This window comes from Colossoma macropomum, unplaced genomic scaffold, assembly GCF_904425465.1.
Source record: "Colossoma macropomum unplaced genomic scaffold, Colossoma_macropomum, whole genome shotgun sequence".
Taxonomy (NCBI): Eukaryota; Metazoa; Chordata; class Actinopteri; order Characiformes; family Serrasalmidae; genus Colossoma; species Colossoma macropomum.
Window position 1 is genome coordinate 3,023,319 of NW_023494788.1, and position 25,170 is coordinate 3,048,488.

General features: G+C 39.5%; 1 protein-coding gene across 1 annotated transcript in view; it reads left to right on the top strand.

Annotated features, from left to right (window-relative positions):
• Positions 1-9,411: 9,411 nt before the first annotated feature.
• Positions 9,412-25,170, top strand: part of snrkb (SNF related kinase b) — a 46,434-nt gene continuing 30,675 nt past the window's right edge. Inside the window, exons 1-2 of the mRNA XM_036568055.1 lie at positions 9,412-9,612; positions 24,404-25,065. Of these exons, the coding sequence (XP_036423948.1) occupies positions 24,477-25,065 (589 nt within the window). The 5' untranslated portion in view covers positions 9,412-9,612; positions 24,404-24,476. The remainder of the gene's footprint in view (positions 9,613-24,403; positions 25,066-25,170) is intronic.

Sequence of the window (25,170 nt, forward strand, 5' to 3'; positions counted from 1 at the left end):
TTAGCCCCGCCCCCTGCACTGTGGGCCGTGTTCCAATCGGCGCTCTAGTGGACTCTCAGTGCACTATGTAGGGAGAAGCCCTTATTTGGTTACTGTGTAGGGATTTTTCGACCTGTAGGCAACTTGATTCAACTTGTATTTTATTTTAAAAGCTGTATAAATAAAAATGATGGTTCTTCAAGGGTTCTTTAGTAAAGAAAATGGTTCTATGTGGAACCACGAACACTCAAAGAAACTGCATGATTAAAGGGTTTTTTGCATCATGAAAAGGTTGTTCAGATTGATGGAGAATGTGCTGTAGATGGTTCTATATAGAACCTTTTTGAAAAGGTTCTTCAGATTGTTGGAGAATGTGCTGTAGATGGTTCTATATAGAACCTTTTTGAAAAGGTTCTTCAGATTGTTGGAGAATGTGCTGTAGATGGTTCTATATAGAACCTTTTTGAAAAGGTTCTTCAGATTTTTGGAGAATGTGCTGTAGATGGTTCTATATAGAACCTTTTTGAAAAGGTTCTTCAGATTGATGGAGACTGTGCTGTATACGGTTCTATATAGAACCTTTTTGAAAAGGTTCTTCAGATTGATGGAGACTGTGCTGTATACGGTTCTATATAGAACCTTTTTGAAAAGGCTCTTCAGATTGATGGAGACTGTGCTGTATACGGTTCTATATAGGACCTTTTTGAAAAGGTTCTTCAGATCGATGGAGAATGTGCTGTATATGGTTCTATATAGAACCTTTTTGAAAAGACCTGTAGGCAACTTGCTTAAAATTGTATTTTATTTTAAAAGCTGTATACAATAAAAAATGATGGCTCTTCAAGAGTTCTTTAGTAAAGAAAATGGTTCTATTTGGAACCATGAACACTCCAAGAACCCTTTGCATGATTAAAGGGTTCTTTGCATCATGAAAAGGTTCTTCAGATTGATGGAGAATGTGCTGCAGATGGTTCTATATAGAACCTTTTTGAAAAGGTTCTGTTTAGCACCAAAACGAGTTCTTCTATTATTACGATGTCAAGCCTGTAACAACAGAAGCACCCTTTTTGGTGCTATGTAGAACACTTTTTTAAAAAGGTTCTACATAGAACCATCTGCAGCACATTCACCACCAATCTGATGAATCATTTCACCATGGAAAGAACCCTTTAATCATGGTTCATAATCAGAAAATAATCAAGCACAGAGGCAAAATATCTACGATAATTATAATAGTTAATTTGGGCGTAAAGAAAAAGCAGCAAGAATAGAATAGAATAGAATAGAATAGAATAGAATAGAATAGAATAGAATAGAATGACTGTTGTATCTACTAGTTAGATATTATAGTGTCTTTAAGTGATACACACAATTTAACTGGTAGAACAAGAATTAGAAACAGACATATTTAGTGTTCCTGAGTAATAGTTGTACCCAGTTGGTCCACAAGGTGGAGCTATTACCACGTGTCTGGTCAGGAGAGCTGTTGTGGAAAACCAGTGTAAATCTCCAGTTGCCTGCAAGGCCTGTAAGCCTGCAAACTGCCTCAGATATTTCTCTTATTTGTTTGTTTGACTTCTTCAGTCTTTTAAACACAACCAAACAAAAATATTTCCCAGCTGTGACTGTGAGCCTAACAAACAGTCCTCCTCTGGCGCTTCATCAGGCTCTAATCAACCTGCCGTCAGGGCTGCGGCCACACTGTGAAGGTGAACGAGGCCTGGAATTTACATACAGACCTAAGCAGATGGTGGTTAGTGGACTGCAGGAGCCCGTGTGGTGGTGACCCTGTGAGTTTTGGGCTCCAGACCAGGAATCAGAAACAGTGCTGCAGTGACGCCTCCACTCCACTCTGCCTGCAACTGTTTTACCTGATTTTTTTAACCATTTTTATCTTATTTTCATTATTTTATTATTTATTTGTTATCTTATCCATTATTATTCACATTCTTATTCTTATTTTACTTATTATTTTATTATTATTTGTCATTTTAATACATTTGTTTATTAGTAATTTTTTTATCTTATATTCCTCTTGTTTTATTTTGATTTAATTTTATCAACCTTTACATTTTATGTATGTTTTAATTACTGTTTTATTATTTTTTATTATATTTTTATGTATCTTTATTATTAATGTTTCACTTCTCATACTTACTTGATCTGAATCTTCATTTATTAATCTTCATTTATTAAATTTATTTTTATTATTTGATATGTTACACATTATCAGTCCCCTTGCTCTGTATTAACTCGGCAACATTGTAAAGGATGGGCACCCCCAATGTTCTCCGAGATTAAATAAAGGTTGATTGATTGACTGATTGATGCTGGTGTCGTTTACAGCCACACATTCTGCACTGCTGGTATTGTAGTGTATAATCAGCGCTGTATCTGCCTGAAACGCTGCTGTATTTATATTATTATTGAATGTGCTGTATTAACGCTAGTCTGCTGCTGTATTATCAGTACTATAGGCCTATTTATCACTGTACTATCACAGCACAGACAGTTTGATGTATATTCTATTGTAAGTACATACAAATAAGTGACTTGAATATATTTGTAGTTTTATTCCATTAACTATATTTTAGGCTTGGACACCTGGTCTGTTCTATTCTATTCTATTCTATTTAGTTCTATGTGAACAGACTCAGTTCTATTCTATTCTATTGTGTGTGCACATCTATTCTATTCAGCTCTAAGAGTTTCTGCAGAGACTCAGTTCTATTTAAAGTGTGTGCACATCTATTCTATTCTATTCTATTCTATTCTATATTATGTTCAGCTCTAAGTGTGAACAGTCTATTATATTCTATTGTGTTTGCACATCAATTCTGTTCTATTCTATTCTGTTGTACTTTGTGTGCACAAATTCTATTCTATTCTATTCAGCTCTAAGAGTTTGTGCAGACTCAGATCTATTTTGTGTGCACATCTATTCTATTCTATATTGTATTCAGCTCTAAGTGTGAACACTCTATTCTATTCTATTGTGTGTGCACATCTATTCTGTTGTATGTAATTCTATTCAAATGTCTGTGTGTGAACAAATTCTGTTCTAGATTATTCCATTCTACTCTTTTGTGTGCGTATAAACTAGAATATTTTATTCTAAGTATCTGCCAATGTTTTCTATTCTTATGTGTGTCTCTCAACTTAAACTCAACTTAAATGTTCGTGCATAAACTCAGTTCTATTCTATTCTGTGCGTTCACATTATTCTATTCTATGTCTGTGAGATTTTCTATTCTATTGTAGATTGTTCTATTTTATTCTATAGTGTGTTCAAATGTTATTCTATTCAATTCTAAGTGCGTACATTCAGTTCAGTTCTATTCTTAGTGTGATTGTGCACATCTATTCTAGTCTATTGTATTCTATTCTATTCTATTTTATTCTATTTGAACTGTATGTGCACATTTTAATGCCTCTAAGCAAACTCTTAGCCCTCACTAATCTCTGATCTATAAACGTTGGTCAGTTATGAGCTGAGAGATGAAAGTGTGTGTTGGCTGTTGATGAACTCCAGCTCCTCTCCTCCTGATGACTCTGTGATGATGAGCTCTAACCTGCGCACTCTGACTCAGCTGGTTGCGGAAGTGGTTCCCATAGTAACTCCCATATTCTCGGCCACTAACGTCACTGGCCTCCCTGAGGGAGAAAGCCTTTCCCTGTCTGTCTTTAACCGGGGAAAGACTGTGCTCATGTGGACCGGAATACAGACTAAAGTTACGATAACAGACCTAATCATGGACATCACAGTGCTCTACAGATCAGCTTTACAGCAATAATAATAACGATAAGAAGAAGAAAATGTCGTCGCTGTCCAAAGAAAAACATCTCCATTTTTTCTGATTTTTACTTTTCTACATCATTTGAACTCAAGAGTGAACATTTCATGATGAATGGACCAATAAAAATAATCCAAAAAAGGATTTTTACATTAACTTGCATTGAAAGTTAAGAAAGTTTTTGTCCTTATCTGTACAGATAATATTTTGGAGATACTTGTTTTCCTTTGGAAAGCGACGATATGATCAAACAGGAAAAACATTCTTTTAGTTTTGTAATTTTGTAGTTTTATAATTTATTAACTTTCCTGACTCACTGGCCACTTTATTAGAAACACCCACCTTCTGCTTCCACTCACTGGCCACTTTATTAGAAACAGCCACCTTCTGCTTCCACCCACTGGCCACTTTATTAGAAACACCCACCTTCTGCTTCCACTCACTGGCCACTTTATTAGAAACACCCACCTTCTGCTTCCACCCACTGGCCACTTTATTAGAAACACCTACCTTCTGCTTCCACTCACTGGCCACTTTATTAGAAACACCTCTCTTCTGCTTCCACTCACTGGCCACTTTATTAGAAACACCTACCTTTTGCTTCCACTCACTGGCCACTTTATTAGAAACACCTACCTTTTGATTCCACTCACTGGCCACTTTATTAGAAACACCTACCTTTTGATTCCACTCACTGGCCACTTTATTAGAAACACCTCCCTTCTGCTTCCACTAACTGGACACTTTATTAGAAACACCTACCTCATAGCTCCACTATGTAAGTCGCGTGTCAGACTCCAGTCCTCGTGGGCCAAAATACTGCAAACTGCCTCATTAAACACACCTGATTCACCTCATCAGCTAATCAGCAAACCCTTCATGAACTGAGTTCAGAGCATTAGATGATAAACGCTAACCTCTACAGCACTTTGATATGCCAGATGTTGGTGTACAGTTACAGACTGTAGTACATCTGCTGCTGCACAATTTATCAGCCCCCTCTACACCACTCATCATTGGTCAGTTTCTGACCACAGGACCTCTGTTGTCCAGATAGTGTTTGGGTGGTGCTCCAGAGCGGTGACACTAACATGGTGTGAGTCGTTGAGAGTTGATTACCACCCAAAAATATCCAGACAAGAGCGGCTCTGTGGTCTGTTGTTGAAGGACTAGAGGACGACTAACACAAACTGCACTTTAACAGATGAGCTACAGACTTTAGCTGTGCAACAGCAAAGTGGAGCTACAGGAGAGGAGTTTCTGATAAAGTGTATGGAGGGTGTATTATTTCAAGTATCAGTACCAAACTTGGAAAAATGTCGACAAGATAGACATGGACGGAGAAAGTACATAATAAACTCATAAGGTCTGTTTACAGGCGGAGTTCTCTGAAATATTTAGCCTTCTGATGAAGATGATGTTAATATTAAGTGTAATTAATATTAAAATTAGCACCTAAGGTGTTATTATTCAGTCTTAAGTTGATATCTGATGAAATTAAAATTAAAACGACACCCAGCCAGACTAGGAGAATCTTCTACTCAGGATGAATCTTGGAACTTCTGAAAAACTACAACTGCTTTAAGGTGGATTTTTAGGGTTGACTTCCTTTCTTTTTTCAAGCTTCTGGGGGCAGTTGTGGGCTGGAGGTTAGTGAACCAGCCTTGTGACCAAAACGTCGCCGGTTTGATCCCCTGAGCGACTGAAGTGCCCCTGAGCAAAGCACCTAACCCCCAACTGCTCCCCAGGTGCTGTGGATAGGGCTGCCCACCGCTCTGCGCTCACTGCCCCTAGTGTGTATGTGGTGTTTCACTGCACAGGTGGGTTAAAATGTGGAGGTGAAATTTCCCTGTTGTGGGACTGATAAGGGTCACTTAATCTTAGCAGTAACTTTTGCTATTTCCCTTCCCTCTTCATTCACCATCTAGCAATAATAATAATAATAATATTCATCATCACCATCATCATCAAAATAGTAGAACATTTCAAAGCCCGTTTTAAATGCCCCCCCTACATACATACATACATACACACATAAATAAATAAATAAATAAATAGCTTGAAATATATATTTTTTTATTGTCCCCCCCCCCATGTAAATAGTTCCTCCAGTCACAGTTATGTATTCAGAGTAATTTTAATAAGTTTTATTAAAATAATTGAATGTGGTGATATTTGAGATTATATCGTACTGAATCCTTTCATAAAGAATCCTGTTTGAACTGAATCATTGTGAGGTCAGACGTTTGCTCTCCTTTTGTTCTTTTGTGCGGCTGTACGGCGGTTTGTTAGCTTGTTTGAGTGTCTCGGGGTCAGAAACAGAAGAGAGAGAGACAAAAAGCACACAGTCTCTCTCTCTCTCTCTCTCTCTCTCTCTCTCTCTCTCTCTCTCTCTCTCGCTCCCTCTCTCTCTCTTTGTTCAGATGAATTCTGATGTCATCTCTCTCTCTCTTTGGTTCAAGCACGGCCTGCCAGTCACACACATTGTGTGTGTGTGTGTGTTTGTGTGTGTGCGTGTGTGTGTGTGTGTGTGTGTGTTCAGCTCCTCAGAGTGCAGGAGGGAGCGGAGTGTGTGTTCAGAATCCTGATCAACTGTTCCTCGTGATCCAGAACGTCAGGAATGTTCTGTTCCGGACAGCTAACATCAGTGACCGAGACTTTTATCCCACATAAAGGCCCCCACTCTCAGTCTGTGTTTAACCTACTGTCTGTCTGTCTCTCAGTCTGTCTGTCAGTCAGTCTGTCAGGACTGATGAGAACTGCTTTAGAATGGGGTGTGAGGGAAGCATGTCGGCCTATTTTAAAGAAGTAGTTCAACATAGTTCAACATTTTTCCATCAAAAAGATTTTGTTCAGTTTTCAGAGAGTTTTGAAATCACTTTGAATGGGGGGAACATGTGCTTCTACAGTAAGACATCGTGCAAAAATGAGCTCCTTTAGACGTCCATGGGGCACAGAAACTCTAATCTACACTCTTAAAAGAGATGGTTCTTCAAGGGTTCTTTAGCAAAGAAAATGATTCTAGAAAGAACCAGGAACACTCAAAAAAACCCCTTTGAATGATTTAATGGTTCTTTGCATCATGAAATGGGGCTTTAGACTGATGGAGGATGGTGCTATAGATGGTTCTGTGTAGAACCTTTTTGAAAAGGGTTCTATGTAGCACCAAAAAGGGACCTTCTATTGTTACGATGTCAAGCTTGTAACAATAGAAGAACCTGTTTGGTGCTATATGGAACTTTCTTCAAAAAAGTTCTACATAGAACCATCTACAGCACCATTCTCTATCAATGTGAAGAACCTTTCACCATGCAAAGAACCATGCAAGAAACTTTGAGTGTTCATGGTTCTATGTAGAACCATGGTCTTTACTAAAGAACCCTTGAAGAACCATCTTTTTAGCAGTAAAGGTCCGGTCACTGAAATTTTGCTCGCAAAACTGATTCATTTCAATGGAATTCATCATCACAGGTTTCCAGAGTGAATAAATGTAGCATAAAATGTGGGTCCATTTCAACTTTTGTGAACTTTGACATGAATTTGCTTCCTCAGCCAGCAGCGCTACTGATTTGGCTACTCTAACCTCTGAAGGGTCGAGGCTTCATATGGCAGCCGATCCTAAATTTATATCAAAGGCTATAAAGGAACACATAAAAGAGAGGCTGAACGATACACTAGACTGCATTAGATGGAATAACTATCTTTACTTTGTTATTTTTCTATTAAAGGTAGACCAGTTAGCCAGCTTGCTTTCTGCTAGGTTAGCTGCTTGGCTAAATGTTGCTGCACATACCAGTCAACCTCAGCCAGTTATCTGCTGTTTTGCGAAAACTCAGTGTGCAACACTACGCTGCTGTGAGGATATAATTATCTGGCACACTTTGTTTATTTGCTGTTTATGGTTTTCCAGCTAAAACAGAGGATTTTTAGTTGCCAATCTTCCAGTCCAGTTTGGCTGTGGCTCTTTTGCAGGACAATGCATACAGATTTATAGTGTGACTAATGCAGCAGTGAGCTATTCTTCAGCTGTTCTGCTGTTTATACCTTATATACCTTAACCCTTGTGTGGTGTTGATGTATTTGTTACTCTGGCTGACCCACCACATTATTGTTTATTAAATCGATACAGCCATAACAATTAATGTAAAAATACCAGATCTTTAAAATATCACAAATGTCCAGCATAGGTTCTCCTTTAGCAGCTGTAGCCAGTCAGCAGCCTGTCCATGTTTTCCACCCTCAAACACACACACACACACTAACAGCAGGCCATGTAAGGGAGGCAACAGAGTGAGGTACACAGCACCTCCACACTTTTCCCCCCCTGCGGGTTCACCCCAACACCACGTGTATTATAAATGTGAGGGGGGTGAACAGAGTGAAGACACTGAAAATGGGTTATTTTATATGTTCTTCACAGAAAATGAACAAAGGCCAAGAAATCTGAGGTTGAAATAATAATAAATCACATCATTTTTTCTTCTGGTGAACATTGAAAAGGCCTGAACACCACACAAGGGTTAATATCAGATCTTCTGGTGAGGCCTGGGGAGGAACAGAACAGACTTGTTTGCTGCTCTTCTCTCGTCTGAATGTTGTGGGTAGTGTGCTGTGCGTTTGTGTGTTGTTCATCATCATTTTCCACTTTCTTGTTTTTTTAGGTGAAGGTAACTGAAGCTAATGCAGCCAGAGAACCATCCTTCAAGCTGAAATTTAAAGAGCAGTTGTCTTCTGTGAACATATTCAATACTCAGTCATAATACACACAATAACCCAGGGAAGTGACGTCACTGAACTATTTTTAGGCTTACGGCTGTGTAAAACCATTTAAAAGCCAAAAGTGGACGCGGTTTTATGCCCCATGGAGTCCATCCCTGCTGAAAAAACAGCTCAGACCAGCTGCATTCCCTGCTGGTCTAATCTGGTTTGTGCTGATTTAGCTGGTCACCCAGCACAGTCATGCTGGTTGACCAACATACCAGCATCCAAAACATTTGCTGGTTTGGGTAGGGAGGAGACACAAACACCAACACTGTGTTAAAAAACAGAATCAGAAAAAAGTGTTTTGAGAAAAAAACATTGGGCTGTTTCTTTAGTCCTGTTCCCAGGATCCTGGGATCCTGTTCATCATCATCATCAGTGTCATCTTCATCATCATCTTCAGCTCTCTCTGACATTTATTTAAGTTAAACTGCAGAAAGAATGATGGAATGATTTCCCTCTGTATTGTTCTCTCTCTCTCTCTCTTATTCTCTCTCTCTCTCTTTCTTATACTCTCGCTCTCTCTCTTATACTCGCTCTCTCTCTCTCTCTCTCTCTCTCTCTCTCTTATTCTCTCTCTCTCTTATACTCTCGCTCTCTCTCTTATACTCGCTCTCTCTCTCTCTCTCTCTCTTATTCTCTCTCTCTCTCTCTCTTATTCTCTCTCTTTTATTCTCTCTCTCTCTTATTCTCTCTCTCTCATTCTTATTCTCTTCCTCTGTTTAACTTTAGTCTGGTTGCATAACCTTCTTTTTTCTTCCACAAACATTCTCTCTCTCTCTCTCTCTCTCTCTCTCTCTCTCTCTCTCTCTCTCTCTCTCTCTCTCTTTAAGCGCGCGGCTGAGCTGGAATGCGCTGACGTCAGAGGAGGGCCAGACTCTCTCGAGCTGAAACTGCAGAGGGACTCGCGCACATACACTAGCACGCGACTGCGCGAGAGAAGCGTTCATCCTCTCTTTCTCTCTCTCGGCTGTTCAGTTTTCAGCGGGCGTCGCTAAACTCGTATACGTGCGAAGGATTCTCGAGGCGGACAGAGGAGCTCCAGCAGCGCGCGGACACCCCGGCCCACCTCTCTCCGGTAAGCCCGCTCAGTCTTCTTCGTTTTCCCGCCTGGACGGTGCTGATGCTCCGGGACTGCAGCGCCTCGCGCTCTCACACACAGTAGATCAGCTGCGCTCCTCTGAGATAAACACCGGACTCCACACATTCTGCACGAGAGAGAGAGAGAGAGAGAGAGAGAGACGGTGGCGATAGTGCTGATAATGTGATACTGGTGGTGATGGGAGTGGAGTAATAAGTTGCTGAAGGTGGAGTAGTGATGAGGTGACGGTGGTGATTGTTGTGATGGGGATGATGATTGTGATTGTGGTGATGAGGATACTGTGGTGATGATTGTGATAATGTGATGATTATTGTGATGATGTGATTACGATGATTGTGGTAGTGATGACTGATGAGGATTGGGGTGTTGATTTGTTGTGATAATTGTGATTATGAGTATTGTGATGGTTGTGATGATTATGATAATGGTTGCAATGATGAGGATTGTGTTGATGATGGTTATGATGATTGTGATGATGATTGTGGTGGTGATGGTTGTGATAATGGATTAATGTGATAGCGATGGCAGTGATGACTGTGATGATGGTTGTGATTGTGACATGATAGCAGTGGTTGTGATGATTGTGATGATAACTGTGACGGCGACGGCAGTAAAGATTGTAATAGTTATGGTGATGAGTGTTTATGGTGGAGGAGTGATAGTGATTGCAATTGTGATGCCGATAATTGCGATAGTGATGGCAGTAATGTTTGTCATAGTAATGGTGATGATTGTTTATGGTGGAGTAGTGATAGTGATTGCAGTTGTGACAGTGATAAATGCAATAGTGAAGTCAGGAAGATTGTGATAGTTATGGTGATGAGTGTTTATGGTGGAGTAGTGATACTGATTGCAGTTGTGATGGTGATAACATGATGAAAATGGTGGTGATAATGTGTGATGATCACAGTGATTATGGTGAGGATGATGTTAGTGATGATGATGCTGATGACAGTGAAGTAGTGATGGTAATGACGGCAATTGAGATAGAGAGACTGAGATGGAGATTATGCTGATGGTGAAGATAGGACGGTGATGATGGTGATGATGTTAGTGGAGTGATGTAGTGATCATGATGGTGATGGTTTTGACTCGATCATATTCCATGTGTTATCTAAAAGACAACTAGTCTCTCTCTCTCTTTCTCTCTCTCTCTCTCTCTCTTTCTTTTATCCTTCCTCATTTCCTTTTGTCCCTGTTTCTACCTTTCATTTCTCCTCCGTCCCTCTCTTTCTTTCTCTCTCTTGTTTTTTTTTGTCATTCTTTCTCTCCCTCACACGCATGCATTGATAAGGAGGCCAGTAGATTCTTTGGCTCCCAGGGGGCAGCCAGTGGCCTGAGCTTACAGTGACTCACCAGAGAGAGAGAGAGAGAGAGAGAGAGTGTGTGTGTGTGTGTGAGAAAGAGAGAGAGAGGAGGGAGAGGGATAGAGTGGTGCTGTAGACGAGTATTTCATTGCAGATCCTGATCAGTGCCTCAGTAGATGTGAATGTGCGGAAGCTGCAGGACGGACTGCACTCCATGCGCTGCTGCAGCAGCCGAACAAACACTGCGCTCAGCACTGTGCGCGTGTGTGTAACGACTCGGTGCAGCGCAGGACGCAGTGTCTTTTCAGCAGCGTCCCTGACACACATCCTCTCCGTCACAGGAGAGGCCCAAGGACCGCTGCGTGTCTGTGCACTGCTCTCGCTGCGGCTTCCCTCCGTCACAGCCCAAAATAGCAGAGAGAGTGAAGTGGGAGTGACAGAAAAAGGCACTAAAGATCAGAGAGTATCTCTGTATGGAACCGTTTAGGAAGAGAAAGCTCTTCAGCCTCCTGAGTGCCTCTGACTTTCACAGTGCAGATCTGTGCACAGCAAAGCAGACACAATTTCCACAGCTAGCACTATAGTATCACAGTGTCAGACCCTCCTTTTTAAGGTTAAAGAAGTATTATTAAAGGCTCCTTATCATGGAAAGCCCATTTGTTATGGCTTTTTTTTATTTAGACTTTGATATTATATGTGAACAAAATCACACCGTTCAGTCCATATACAGAAACTTAGGTGTTAAAAAAACAGCCCATTTTGAATCGGATCTAGGGTAAGAAATACATATCTAAAGGATATATATATATCTCCAAAATGGTAACTTCACAGGAGAAGGAAAAAACCTACCTTACTTTTAATGCAAGTCAATGGAATCAGACTTTGGGCCATTTCTTTTTGGGCCATATCTTTTTGTCCATTTATTTACACACAATGTAAGATACAATATATATATAACAGCGATATATATATATACACACAAACTTAAGTATAAACTTACGCAAACGTGGTGCAACCCAGTGCAGGAGCTGAAACCATAAAACACAATGAAATGAAACCTGTAGATTTAGGAAGACACTGTAAATGGCTTGAGTGGATCTGAGTATAAAGTAGGTTAATTCCCTCACTGATATATAGTGTGTCGAAAAGTGTGTAGACACCAGTGTTTCTTCTGAAATGAATGGTATTAATAGTGAGTTTGTCCTCCTTTGCTGCAGTAACAGCCTCTACTCTTTTGAGAAGGCTTTACACTAGATGTTGGAACATTGCTGTGAGGATTTGATTGAGCGTTAGTGAGGTCAGGTACTGATGTTGGGTGGTCAGTTCTGGATCACTTCAACTCATCCCAGACTTATTGGATGGAGCTCCATCACTCCAGAGAACACAGTTCCACTGCTCCACAGCCCAATGCTGGGGGGCTTTATACCCCTCTAGCCCACGCTTGGCATTGGGCATGGAGACCTCAGGCTCATGTGCTGCTGCTCCAGAACATCCCATTCTATTGATCAGTGCTATCGAGATATACAAGCTGTGAGTGCATAGCTGAATGCCTGTGTCAGCAATGGGTGCAACGTAAAGCATCTGAATTTACTCATTAACAGTTTGCTTCATTGCAGCAACGAAGCTAATATAGCTAACAAGTAGCTATGCAACATGCTGTGCTCCTTTCGACATGCTGTTTAACTGGCTAAAGTTTGCTAACATCACTCTATGAAATAACGTCTTAAATAAACTGAGTTGTCAAAGAAGTTGAGAGGCTCTCACTGCAGTAACTAAACACATCACCTTGATAGGATGACATCAGGAGGGACAGCTTAGCAGGTGGGACCACCACGGTCACCGCAACAACAATGGGCCTCATTCACCAACCGTTCTTAAGAAGAAACCCACTTGCGCAGTTTTAAGAAGATTCTGACATTCATCAGTGTTTTCTTATTTGGGATTTGTTCTTGGTTAAGAACAGAATCTACACACACTCAGGAGCACAAAGGTGAGAACAGTCCTGCGCTTAAAGAACACGTCATGAATCTGACGTAGACTTTTTCTTAGGACTTTCTCAACAACAAATTTAAGAAAAAGCGTAGGACAATATTGATGAATGAGGCCCAATGTTCTTATTAGTCTAAACTTTTTAATGAATATTTTATTTTTTTTGAAGCAGACCTATTTTTGGGTACTGGAGCATGCTTGTAAAGCATAAGTAGATGTCTGTACTGTATAGTGTAGTAGGTAACACCTCTGTCCTCCACGTAGCAGGCTCAGGTTCAATTCCCTGCTCAGGCAAGTACACCATGTTATACCAGTAAGAGTCCTTGGGTAAGACTCCTAATGCTACATTCACTCACCTCTGTACCATGATTGAACAAATGCCACGAATGTAAATGCAGCGTATACCATCACTGTTGGAACATAAACCTGTCTGAAAGAGTAACTTCACCGAAACAGGAAAGAACATTCTTGACTCAGTGTAAGTTAATGTAACAACGGTTCATTCAAAGTAAGTTTGGAGCATTTCTATTGGTCTGTTCCTCATGAAATAACTATAAATTTCCAATATAAAAAGCAGCTGATGTTGTCAAATTATGTTATCCAACAGCAAAAACCTGGTATCTCTATTTTTGTCGTTTTTCAGTGGTTGACATAATTTGAAAATGCATTTTGATTTTTACATTGTATGTAAATTTTATGATAAATGGACCAAAAGAAATAACCCAGAATGACTTGGAAAAAAGTCTGGTTCCATTGACTTACATTAAAAGTAAAGTATGTTTTTTCCTTCTCCTGTAAATTTACTGTTTTGGCGATACAATGTTTTGTTCCGACAGCAGTGATATACAATAAACATGTTTCTGTTATTTTGGCCACAAATTCTTCAAGATTCATTGGCTTGATAGAGGAAATGCTTTATATCTGAATATGCACATGCAATCTGAGCGGCGCTGCTCCCCCATTACCACACTGACCTCACCATCATGAATATTGTATGGGGATGGGAACATTGAGGATGAGATCATTTCTATGTAGGAAACCCCACTCACCTCTCTCTCTCTCACTCACTCTCTCTCTCACCCTTCTATCTCTCTTTCACACTCTGCTCTCTCTCCTCTCAGTATGACTCATCCTCCCTCCTGATTCCTCCTGTCACAGACCAGCGCAGTCCTCCTGATGGCCCCTGTGTGTGCGTCTGCGTCTTTGTTTGTGCATTTCTGTCTGCGTGTCTGCATACGCTTGTGTGTGCTGTGCATGAATTTGTGCATTTTTTGCTTTTGTTTACGTCTGTGTGAAACTTTGTGCACCCTTGCTATTGGTTACGTACACTGAGTTGCCACTTTGTTAGAAACTTCCACCTTACGCTTCCACTCACTGGCCACTTTATTAGAAACACCCACCTTGTACTTCCACTTACTGGCCACTTTATTAGAAACACCTCCCTTGTACTTCCACGTACTGGCCACTTTACTAGAAACACTTCCCTTATACTTCCATTTAATGGGAACTTTATTAGAAACATTGACCTTGTAGCTTCACCTTTCTGGTGTAAGTTAGAGGGTGGTCCCTTTATAATGATAAATAGGGTGGGGGGGGCTGATAAACTGGGCAGCAACAGGTTGACTGCAGTCTGTGATAGTACACCTGTGAACATATAAAGCAGGGGTGTCTGATAAAGTGGCAACTCAGTGTAAATGTGTGTTTTGGGCCAAGGAGGACAATTGTGTATTTGTGTGTGTGCGTGTGTGTGTGTGTGTGTGTGTGTGTGTGTTTGTGTGTGTGTCTGTCTGTCTCTCTGTGTCTGTGTATGAGAGACGTTGTATAACTGTGAAAGGTGAAAGCGGATGGCTGGAGTGTGTGTGTGTGTTATCAGTAGGAAGCAGAGTGTGCGCTCTTTTCCCTGTAGGAAATACTCCGACTCTGAGAGCGCTGTGGAAGGAACAGCCTTACCCTTCCTCCACACACAGACACACACACATACACACACACACACATACACACACCAGTGTTGGCATAGTTATTTAAAAAAGTAATCCATTACAAATGACTGATTACTTCTTTTAGTCTGTAATGGGACTTAATACCTTTTTGGAAAAATAATGCACTACTTATTACTCTACTCTATTACTCTACTAATAAATTACTCTCTAAACCCACACAAATCTGCACCGTACGTACCAGTGAATAGTCCGGTTAGTGGAAGTGCAAGGTGGGTGTTTCTAATAAAGTGGCCAGTGAATGGAAGCACAGGGTAGGTGTTCCTAATAAAGTGGCCAGTTAGTGGAAGTGCAAGGTGGGTGTTTCTAATAAAGTGGCCAGTGAATGGAAGCACAGGGTGGGTGTTTCTAATAAAGTGGCCAGTTAGTGGAAGTACAAGGTAGGTGTTTCAAATAAAGTGCCAGTGAGTGAAAGCACAAGGTGGGTGTTTCTAATAAAGTGGACAGTGAGTGGAAGTACAAGGTAGGTGTTTCTAATAAAGTGGCCAGTTAGTGGAAGTACAAGGTGAGTGTTTCTAATCAAGTGGCCAGTTAGTGGAAGTATCTTTGTTCCTTCCTGTTTTTCTTTTTGCATTTCTCTTTTTGAGTCCTACTGTCCAACTACTAAATACTGCAGAATGTCTAATAGTAACACTGTATGCTGTACATTAGATGAAAGAGTCCATTCTGTGTCCGTCTAAAGTGGTCAGTGCTTCACATACTATAACTGCATGTCTGTGTGTGTGTGTGTGTGTGTGGTGGGAGGGAAATGTATGAGTGAAATTTGTCTGAAGAACAATGACTATAAGTGTCTGTGTTGTGTAGAGACACAGCAGTGGTCAGTGGGCCATAGATGCCCACTCCGTCGGCATAAGCATCAGGTCAATAATTAGTGGCATTGATTTCTGCAGAGAAGCAGTGCTCTGAGTGAGTGCAGAGTCCCATTAGAGTCCAGGGCTGCACAATAAATCATATTTTTATCGTGAACACATTGTGAAGATCTGCAATGACAGAACAGATCAAATTTCTTCACATGTGGTGACTGAGTGATGCAATTACATTGGTGGAATGCAGCGTTAGAAGCCTAACAAGTGCTTCACTACACTGAATCCTCCCAGTGTAGCAACTTAACCATTCAGCTATACAGCCAGTTTTAAAATGCACAGCTCACAAACTCTACCCTGAACCACTGGTCTGTAAAAATACTTTAAACTTGATGACTATTCTCACTCTGTGTTTGGGTTAAATATATAAAGCAGTAATGATGCATCATAATTTGGAGCTTTTTAAGGAAGTAAATATGTATTTTATTAAAAATCTTTGCCCGATATTGAAAGAAAAATATTTATTCATTTTTGTAGACCTGTATAGACAAAACTGTTCTGTAAATGCTGTTGTTCTTTTTCTTACAGTGCACTGAAATGTGCTTGCAGTTCTTAGTATTTCAATTCATCTCTTTTCTTGTACAATAATGAATTGTATTTTTCTAATTTGTAATTTTGGATGTTTTCCTATTTGCTTAACTCCATATTTACAATGCAACAAAAAAAAACTGAAAAAAATGAGTCTGTATTTGTGACTGTGATATCCAACAGCTTTATCGAACATTGTGCAGCCCCAGTAGAGATCAAGTGCATCACTTTAAAACATGGCATCAGTCTCTCTCTGCCTTGAACACACTCCCTTTACCACTCATTAACTATTCCACACACACACACACACACACACACACACACACACACACACACACACACACGTGTGCTCACTCACACTAATTATGATATTCCATTACCAGTATTGATCCACACCATTTGGTCCGCGCTCCTGTCACCCGACTCCTCAGCTGCTAAGTGCCAAAACAATCTATCATTCTCTCCTTTCTTCTCTTCTCTTCTCTTCTTTTTTCTTCTCTTCTGTTATTTTCTCTTCTTTTATCTTCTGCTCTGTTCTTTTATCTTCTTTTATCTTCTGTTCTGTTATCCTTTTTTCTGTTCTGTTTTCCTTCTCTTCTCTTCTGTTCTCTTCTCTTCCGTTATTTTCGTTATTTTCCGTTATTTCTTCTCTTCTGTTATTTTCTCTTCTTTTATCTTCCGCTCTGTCATTTCATATATATAATTTTCACTCATAGCACATTAAAACACACAAAGCAGATACATTTAAATCAGTTGTAAATGTAGTTTTTTATGTAACTGTGAAATTAATTGTATTATGTAATTATGTGATTCCGTTTACATGGTATAGCAGAATGTCAGTATTAAGTCTGGACTGAGAACAGCCTGTGTGGAGCATTGTCTGCTCTGACTGGGTGATTAGAAAGCAGAACAGTGGTCCCTCTTTAAGGCAGCACATTGTTTATTGCAGGTCATTCAGGCCTCTTTGTCCTTTACAGTTGTTGCAGCCACAGAGGACAATCAGTACTGCTGATATTGAGCCGCCGACGCAGTGAAACTGTAGAGCAGGAGCTTTTCAGCAGAGAACATGCAGACACTCAGTTATGGACAACGACTGTTCTTGCTTGTCTTGCTGCCTGAATCTTGCAATGAAGCAATAAGGCTAATGTTGCTATCAAAAACTGGAAGCGTATACCCCACCAGTTACCACTGAGCTCGGCCTAAATCATCACACACTCGCCTCAAACTGTGTGGAGGTCTTAGGAAATCTCAAGTAGGCTGGATTATGTGGTTTCAGACACTGTATAATACACCAAAGAGAGACTAAAACATGTATATATGTATGTACATTATAAATGATTCAGTAACTACTAAGAATTATTACATAATTACTATAAATTATTTAGTAATTACTATAAATTATTTAGTATCTACTATAAATTAATATCTACTGTGAATGATTCAGTATCCAAATATGAATTATTCGGTAACTACTATTTATTATTCATTCACTACTATAAATTATTCGGTATCGACTATAAACTGCTGTGTAAATCCTGTTATACTGTTATGAGAGTGAGCTGAAGTGTGGACCCTCATACAGACCCTTTAAATGGTTAACAGCTCAGTGTTTATGACAAAGCATATTTTCGGAGATTGTGTTTGTGGTCCTGGCTGCATGTTGGAGATCAGTGATGTCAATCCTGAAGCTGAGCTCGTATCTTATGTCATTTCTACATTCCTGAAGGGCCTGCAGCCGCTCCATGTTGGGATTACATTCCTGAGGTGATGATCAGCGCTTTGTACAGGCTTGTGGCGGAAATGCCTGCCATTGTACAGGCCTGCATAGAAACGCCTCTGTGTGGGGTGGTTACAGTAACGCAGGGAGTTTGTTAGGTAACCATAGGAGACAAATACAGTTGAAATGTTTGGGGAATGTGAACCAAACTCAGTTCAGATGGGCGTTGAGCATAAATCGGAACATAGCTGTTCCAAAATAGCAACAGTCTATTTATGTGAATAATCAGTTCAGCCTTTCTCCATGAGGGAAGTTTCGCTCAGTGGTTTCGCAAATCTAAAGCCAGCTGTGATCTAGGGCTGCTAAGACCACTCGTTTGAGCTCTGATTCAAAACATAAGAATTAATCGCTTAACATTCCAGGCTTTTTTCATACAAAGGCTTATTATTCAGTAACTACAGGGACTTCAGTGCAAACTAATGGAGCTATTCTTACGTTATAGAATTGTGTAATAAAACGTAATAGCCATGGGCCAGCAGCGAAAATTACCTTCTTGATGAAAATTCATGGTGATAATATAATAGACTTAACTGAACATAAAAAAAACAAAAAAAAATGTAACATGAAAGAACATAAAAAAACAACAAAATTCAACAATAAATAATTATCTATGTACATTATACATTTATACATATTCCATATTGCACTGTCACTTTGTTTATTTGACCACAAATATCGCACATTGCACTTTGTTTATGCATCTATAAATGTCATATTGCACAACTGTTAACATGGGTTATCATTTACAGTACATAGTCACTTCATTCACTGGAGGGACAGGCACCACTGAACTGTCAACTGCATAGTATTTATGCAATTTACTTTTTAGATTTATTTAGATTTTTTACATTTATTTATCTTTACTTTCTATTTATGCATCTGTAAATACTGTAAGACACTACTTTGCTCCTGTTCATTTTGCTGGGATTAATAAAGTGATCTAAATATCTATCTATCTATCTATCTATCTCTATATATATATATATATATATATATATGTAGATATATGTAGTAGTATATGTAGACTGGAAAGCCTTTAAAAATTCATACACTATAAAACAGCAAAAAGTAAGTTATCTTTCCAAATCCGGAAGAGTAAAATTTTTATTGAACTTTACTGAAAATTATTACAAACGTTATTGATTTTTTTTTAAATGGTGTGTGGCAGAATATAACACCAATTATTGGATTATATGTAGGAAGCAGGGGTCGCCATGACTACAACACAAATATAGCCATTTTATTTACTATCCAAAAACCACCAGTGAACCTACACAGGCCTTCTGAGTTTTATATGTAATGTTGATGATGATAAAATAATAATAAATAAGCAATAAATCTGAAAAAAAAAATGTTTTCTTAGGAACAATTTTGTCTCTTTGTCTCTCCACACTGAATGAATAACAAAAATAAATAACCTTTAGGCTAAAGTCTTCTCAAAACTACTGAAACAGTGTCTCAGTCATCAGGCAGTGAATTCATAACCATTTCCTGTAATAACTTCCTGTGAGGGAGCTTTTAGAGGTGGACGTCTGGTTCCTATCACCACCACTGTGAACAATTCTGACTCTAGAACAGAAAGTTAGACACCAAACTACTCTGAATGACTTTGTTTACATCTTTTCCATTTAATTATGCAAAAATTTGGTCATTCAGAACATAAACCTTTTTTCACCAGAAGTGTTTTTAAAGGCTTCCTGACTCATAATGTACTTTGGGATCTTTATGGTTTGTTATTGTTCAGTTAAGTTCATCTCAATTACATCTGTTACTTGATTAATCACCAAAATAACTGCTAGATTAATTGATTACTAACATAATTGATCGTTACAGCCCTACTGTGATCATAAAGAGTCAGTACAATGGTAAAGCTCTATATACTCTCTGTATCTGTAAGAATGGTAGAGAATGTGGTGAAATTTGGTAAAACTAAGTTCAGCGTGTGGTGAGATCGTCTGCTGTACTGGCTGAGTTTCTGTTTGAGCTTTTAGGTTTCAGAGAAGCTGCATGCACACACACGCCAGAGAGATCCGTCTCCAAACCTGCCTGCCTTCGCTCTAATAATGAGACCGGATTAGCAGCCAAACCCATTTCATTCACATTCACAAACACTGCTAACTCACTCATACCACACTGTGATATACTGCAGTAGTGCAGAGCGGGACAGGAACTAACACAGGGTAAAATGTAACATGGACTTTTTATGTTGCTGGGTTCAGTTAGAATGTGCTTTACAGCAATGGGACAGATATTTCTCAAGATTTTCCCCCGAAAGACACCCTGAGATTTACCCTGAAGATATTTTTGTACTATAAAAGTAACTCTTTTCATCATTTTATTTCGATTACTGGATTGTGGGTAAGTCACAGAATCCGCTCCTATAAAATCCAGTCTCCCTCCTAGTGGCTGTAAAATAGCACCATTTTGAAATGTCCCAGACAACAAATGTACACTGTGCCTGATTATGGCCAAATGTAGTGCTGTATCCAGTCCGGATCCGCAAAGCAGTGCTGGCCCAGTGTCTTTTTGCACAATGGCCCAATACCGGAACTGATCTGTTTTATGCATCTGTGCCAAAACAGATCAAAAACAGGCCCAGACGAGGAAAAAACAGCGTTACATCCGGCTCGGAACTGGCGCAGGTCTATATATTATCTTCATCTCTGGCCCAAATGTGGCATGGATCCAGTTCAGAAGAGGTTCAAGCTCAAGTTGATACAAGCAGCTCTCTCAGTGAGAGCTAGCGAAGCTAAAGTACAGCCTCCACACAGTGGGTTAGTTTAACCCCAATAAAATCCCAGGCTTATTACATACTAAGGCTTGTTATTCAGTAACTACCTCAATGCAAACTAGCTGTTCTTAGGTTATGTAAGTATGTAATGAAACTTTGGGCCTGTCGGCGGGTCCTGGCCATGTAAGGGATTACTATGACCCCAAATAAACAATGAAGGAAGTGACATGCATACACACTTATACATTCAGAACTGTTTAATTTTTGGAATCAAAAACTGCCACATTTGAGAGCTCCTGGTTAATCATATATATTTTGTTGCATATATTTTTATGTATTCAAACTGTAAAAAAATGTTGTTTTGACTTAAAAAGTTAGCATCTTTGCCGCCTTAAATTTGTGAGTTAATTGAATTTTGAATAGTAAGTCAACAGAACAGGAATCTGTTTATTTACACCCTGTCAACTTATTAAATGAAGTTCAGATGACTCAACATTTTAAAGCAGGCCAGACATAAACTTATTTAAGTTAAAATTCCCCTGTTTTGTGTATTTACAGTGCAGGTTGGAAGCTTATTTTGGTTCAAACAACTTGTGAAATATATTGTACTGATTTAGAATTAAATGGCTGCATCAGTTTACAATAAAATGTGTTTTGCATTAGTTTACCAGACTTAGTGACTGTCACAACTTGCCCTTCTGTCTGTTACAGTTCACCCCACCTATTGGGTAAGTTGTAGCATTTCCACTCAAGCTGAATTGTTCATATACAGTAGATACAGCTGTATACAAAAGTTTGGGCATCCCCTTCAAATGACATTTTGTTGATTTTCTAAGTGAAAATAAGTAAACACATCTCCACAGAGAACAAACATCTGCACAATTTAATGCACAATTACTGTTTATTTACTGAATTTAACATGCTGGGAAAAAATATAACAAAAAAGTGGCCTGTGCAAAAGTTATGGCATATATTTTTATTTTTTTCCAATTTGATAAACTCAAATAAATAGAAATTGTGCACTTAAATTTGCAAAAAATCCCATATTTAAGTGTATTCCCCGTAGAAAATGTGTTTCACTTGGAAAATCAACAAAGCATGTTATTTGTCCAGGGGTGTTCAAGCTTTTGCATATGACTGTATGTGAAACAAAGTTTACATTTCCATTTGGAGCAGAGATGTGTCAGTTGCTGGTATAAAAATTATTAAACTTGCTCAAATACTTTTAAAATTTAATAAAATTCAAAAGTGTCGGGCCCTGTTCACACAAATTACAACATATTGCTGCTGTTGGAAGAAAACCTTGTATCTCCATTTTATTGTTTTTCAGTTTTACATTTTTGTGTACTCTTTACATTGTGTGTAAATTTCATAAAGAATGGACCAAAAGAAACGGCCCAAAATGACTTGGAAAAAAATTGTTTCCATTGACTTACATTAAAAGTAAAATAGGTTTTTTCCTTCTCCTCTTGTTACCAAAAGTTACCATTTTGGAGGTACAAAGTTTTGTTCTGACAGCAGCTATATTTGAGTTATATTTAGATTATGTCATCATGTTGCAACATATTCAGTTTCCATATGCACAACTATACAGAGATCACAGTCGATTTCTCACTCACTCCCTCTCTCTCTCACACACCCTCCCCGCCTCAGTGACAGTTCGCGAGAAACAGGAAGGGTGTGTGTGTGTATGTGTGTGTGTGTGTGTGTGTGTGTGTGTGTGTGTGTGTCTGTTCTTGCAGTGAAGTTTACTCACTTGTCTGCTGCTCCGTTCCTACATGAATATTTGACTATTAATTAGAGCCATTTAAACAAGGCAGATACTGTCAGCTACACTTTAATGAGAAAGTCTTCAGGAACCTCGTATAACCAGTTTACACACAGTACACACACACACACTCCCTCACACACACACACACACACACACACACTCCCTCACACACACACATACACAAACTGGCGTGAACCAGCCTTCACACATAACACACCCAAGCATGTTTGAACACTTGTAAAAAAAATATGCATGCTAACAAGAACAGAGCCTTCCCCACATCACACACACACACACACACACACACACACACACACACACATACACACACCACCACACCACCACACGCACCACACACATACACACACACACACACACACGCACACACACGCGCACACACACACACACACACACACGCACACACACACACACACAGATGGGAGATAAGCAAGTCATACTGAGGTCCTGAGGCAGAGCATCATAAGACTAGCTAACTGAGGTCAATCAGAAGGGCTTTTATTGTCAGTGCACCTCAGTCAGCTAACCCCTCAAACCGCAGGACTGATATTCAGTTATTATTCTCCAGCTACAGATTATTCACTGTCTACTGTAAATTATTCACTGTCTACTATAAACTATTCAGTATCTACTGTAAACTATTCAGTATCTACTGTAAACTATTCAGTAAATTCTAAAAAGTATTCATATCTACTAAAAACTATTCAGTATCTACTATAAACTATTTAGTATCTACTGCAAGTTATTCAGTAAATTCTAGCAAGTATTCATATCTAATATAAACTATTCAGTATCTACTGTAAACTATTCAGTATCTACCATAAATTATTCAGTATCTACTGTAAATTATTCAGTATCTACTGTATATTATTCAGTAAATTCTAGGAAGTATTCATATCTACCATAAATTATTCAGTATCTACTATAAACTATTCAGTATCTACTGTGAATTATTCAGTATCTACTGTAAATTATTCAATATCTACTGTGAATTATTCAGTATCTACTGTAAACTATTCAGTATCTACTATAAACTATTCAGTATCTACTATAAATGATTCAGTATCTACTATAAATTATTCAGTAACTACTATAAACTATTCAGTATCTACTATGAAGCTAATGTATAAATTCTGTATGGGAGTGAGGAACTCAATGCATCAGTGTATCACAGTGTATACATTTGAAGGTGGCGATTCATTTGTCAAACTGAATAGATTAAGAATCAATATTAGAATAGAATCAATATTCAATAATGTATTCACTCACTGTTTGGCCAAAATAAAATTCTCTGGCTGTTTTAGGGCTTTTTAAAACACTCATATTCCAGTACTGATTATTTATCTGTTATATATGCTGTTTAGATATATTTTAAATTAAATCATTAAGAGACAGATTTATCTCGGTTAATGACTTAAGTGCACTGCATTAAATGCCTTAAGCACCCTTCTTAGTAAAAAGTTTTACTTGAGTTTTTTGCAGCTGTCCAGAGGTTTGTGCTGCAGTAACAGCCTCTACTCTTCCGGGAAGGCTTTACACTAGATGTTGAACATTGCTGTGAGGATTTGAATGAGCATTAGTGAGGTCAGGTACTGATGTTGGATGGTCAGTTCTAGCCCACATTTGGCATTGAATATGGTGACCTTAGGTTTGTATGCAGCTGCTCCAGAGTGTCCCATTCTTTTGGCCAATGCTTTCCTATGGAGATAATACAAGCTATATGTATTCACTAATTAGAAGGTCTGTATAGATACTTAATGTAGTATTTTCTCTGTCCTTTCTCCAGGTGATGACCCACTAGGTCTTCAGTGTCCTGCGCTCACAGACCCCTGCCCTACACACACCCACACAGATTCGAAATGGCCGCCACCAAGAGCGGCTACGAGGGGAAGATAGCTGGCCTGTACGATCTGGACCGGACGCTGGGCAAAGGTCACTTCGCTGTGGTCAAACTGGCAAGGCACGTTTTCACCGGCCAGCTGGTGGCTGTAAAAGTGATCGATAAGACGAAGTTGGACGCACTGGCCATGGGCCACCTGCTGCAGGAGGTCCGCTGCATGAAGCTGGTGCAGCACCCCAACGTGGTGCGACTGTACGAGGTGATTGACACGCACTCCAAACTCTACCTGATCCTGGAGCTGGGCGACGGCGGCGACATGTACGACTACATCCTGCGCCACGAGGGTGGCGTCGCCGAGGAAACGACCAAGGTCCACTTTGCCCAGATCGTCCGGGCCATCGCGTACTGCCACTGCCTCCACGTGGTCCACAGGGACCTGAAGCCGGAGAACGTGGTGTTCTTTAGACAGCAAGGAACTGTCAAACTGACCGATTTCGGCTTCAGTAACCACTTCCAGCCCGGCACCATGCTGATGACCAGCTGCGGATCGCTCGCTTATTCAGCTCCAGAGATACTGCTGGGGGAGGAGTACGACGCACCAGCCGTGGGTAAGTTTACATGTGCATGTGGATAAATTCTAACCTGATTTACACTCAACAATAATGTGCCAAGATGGTTGTTTGAGTTACAAATTGAAAATATGTCAACATTAA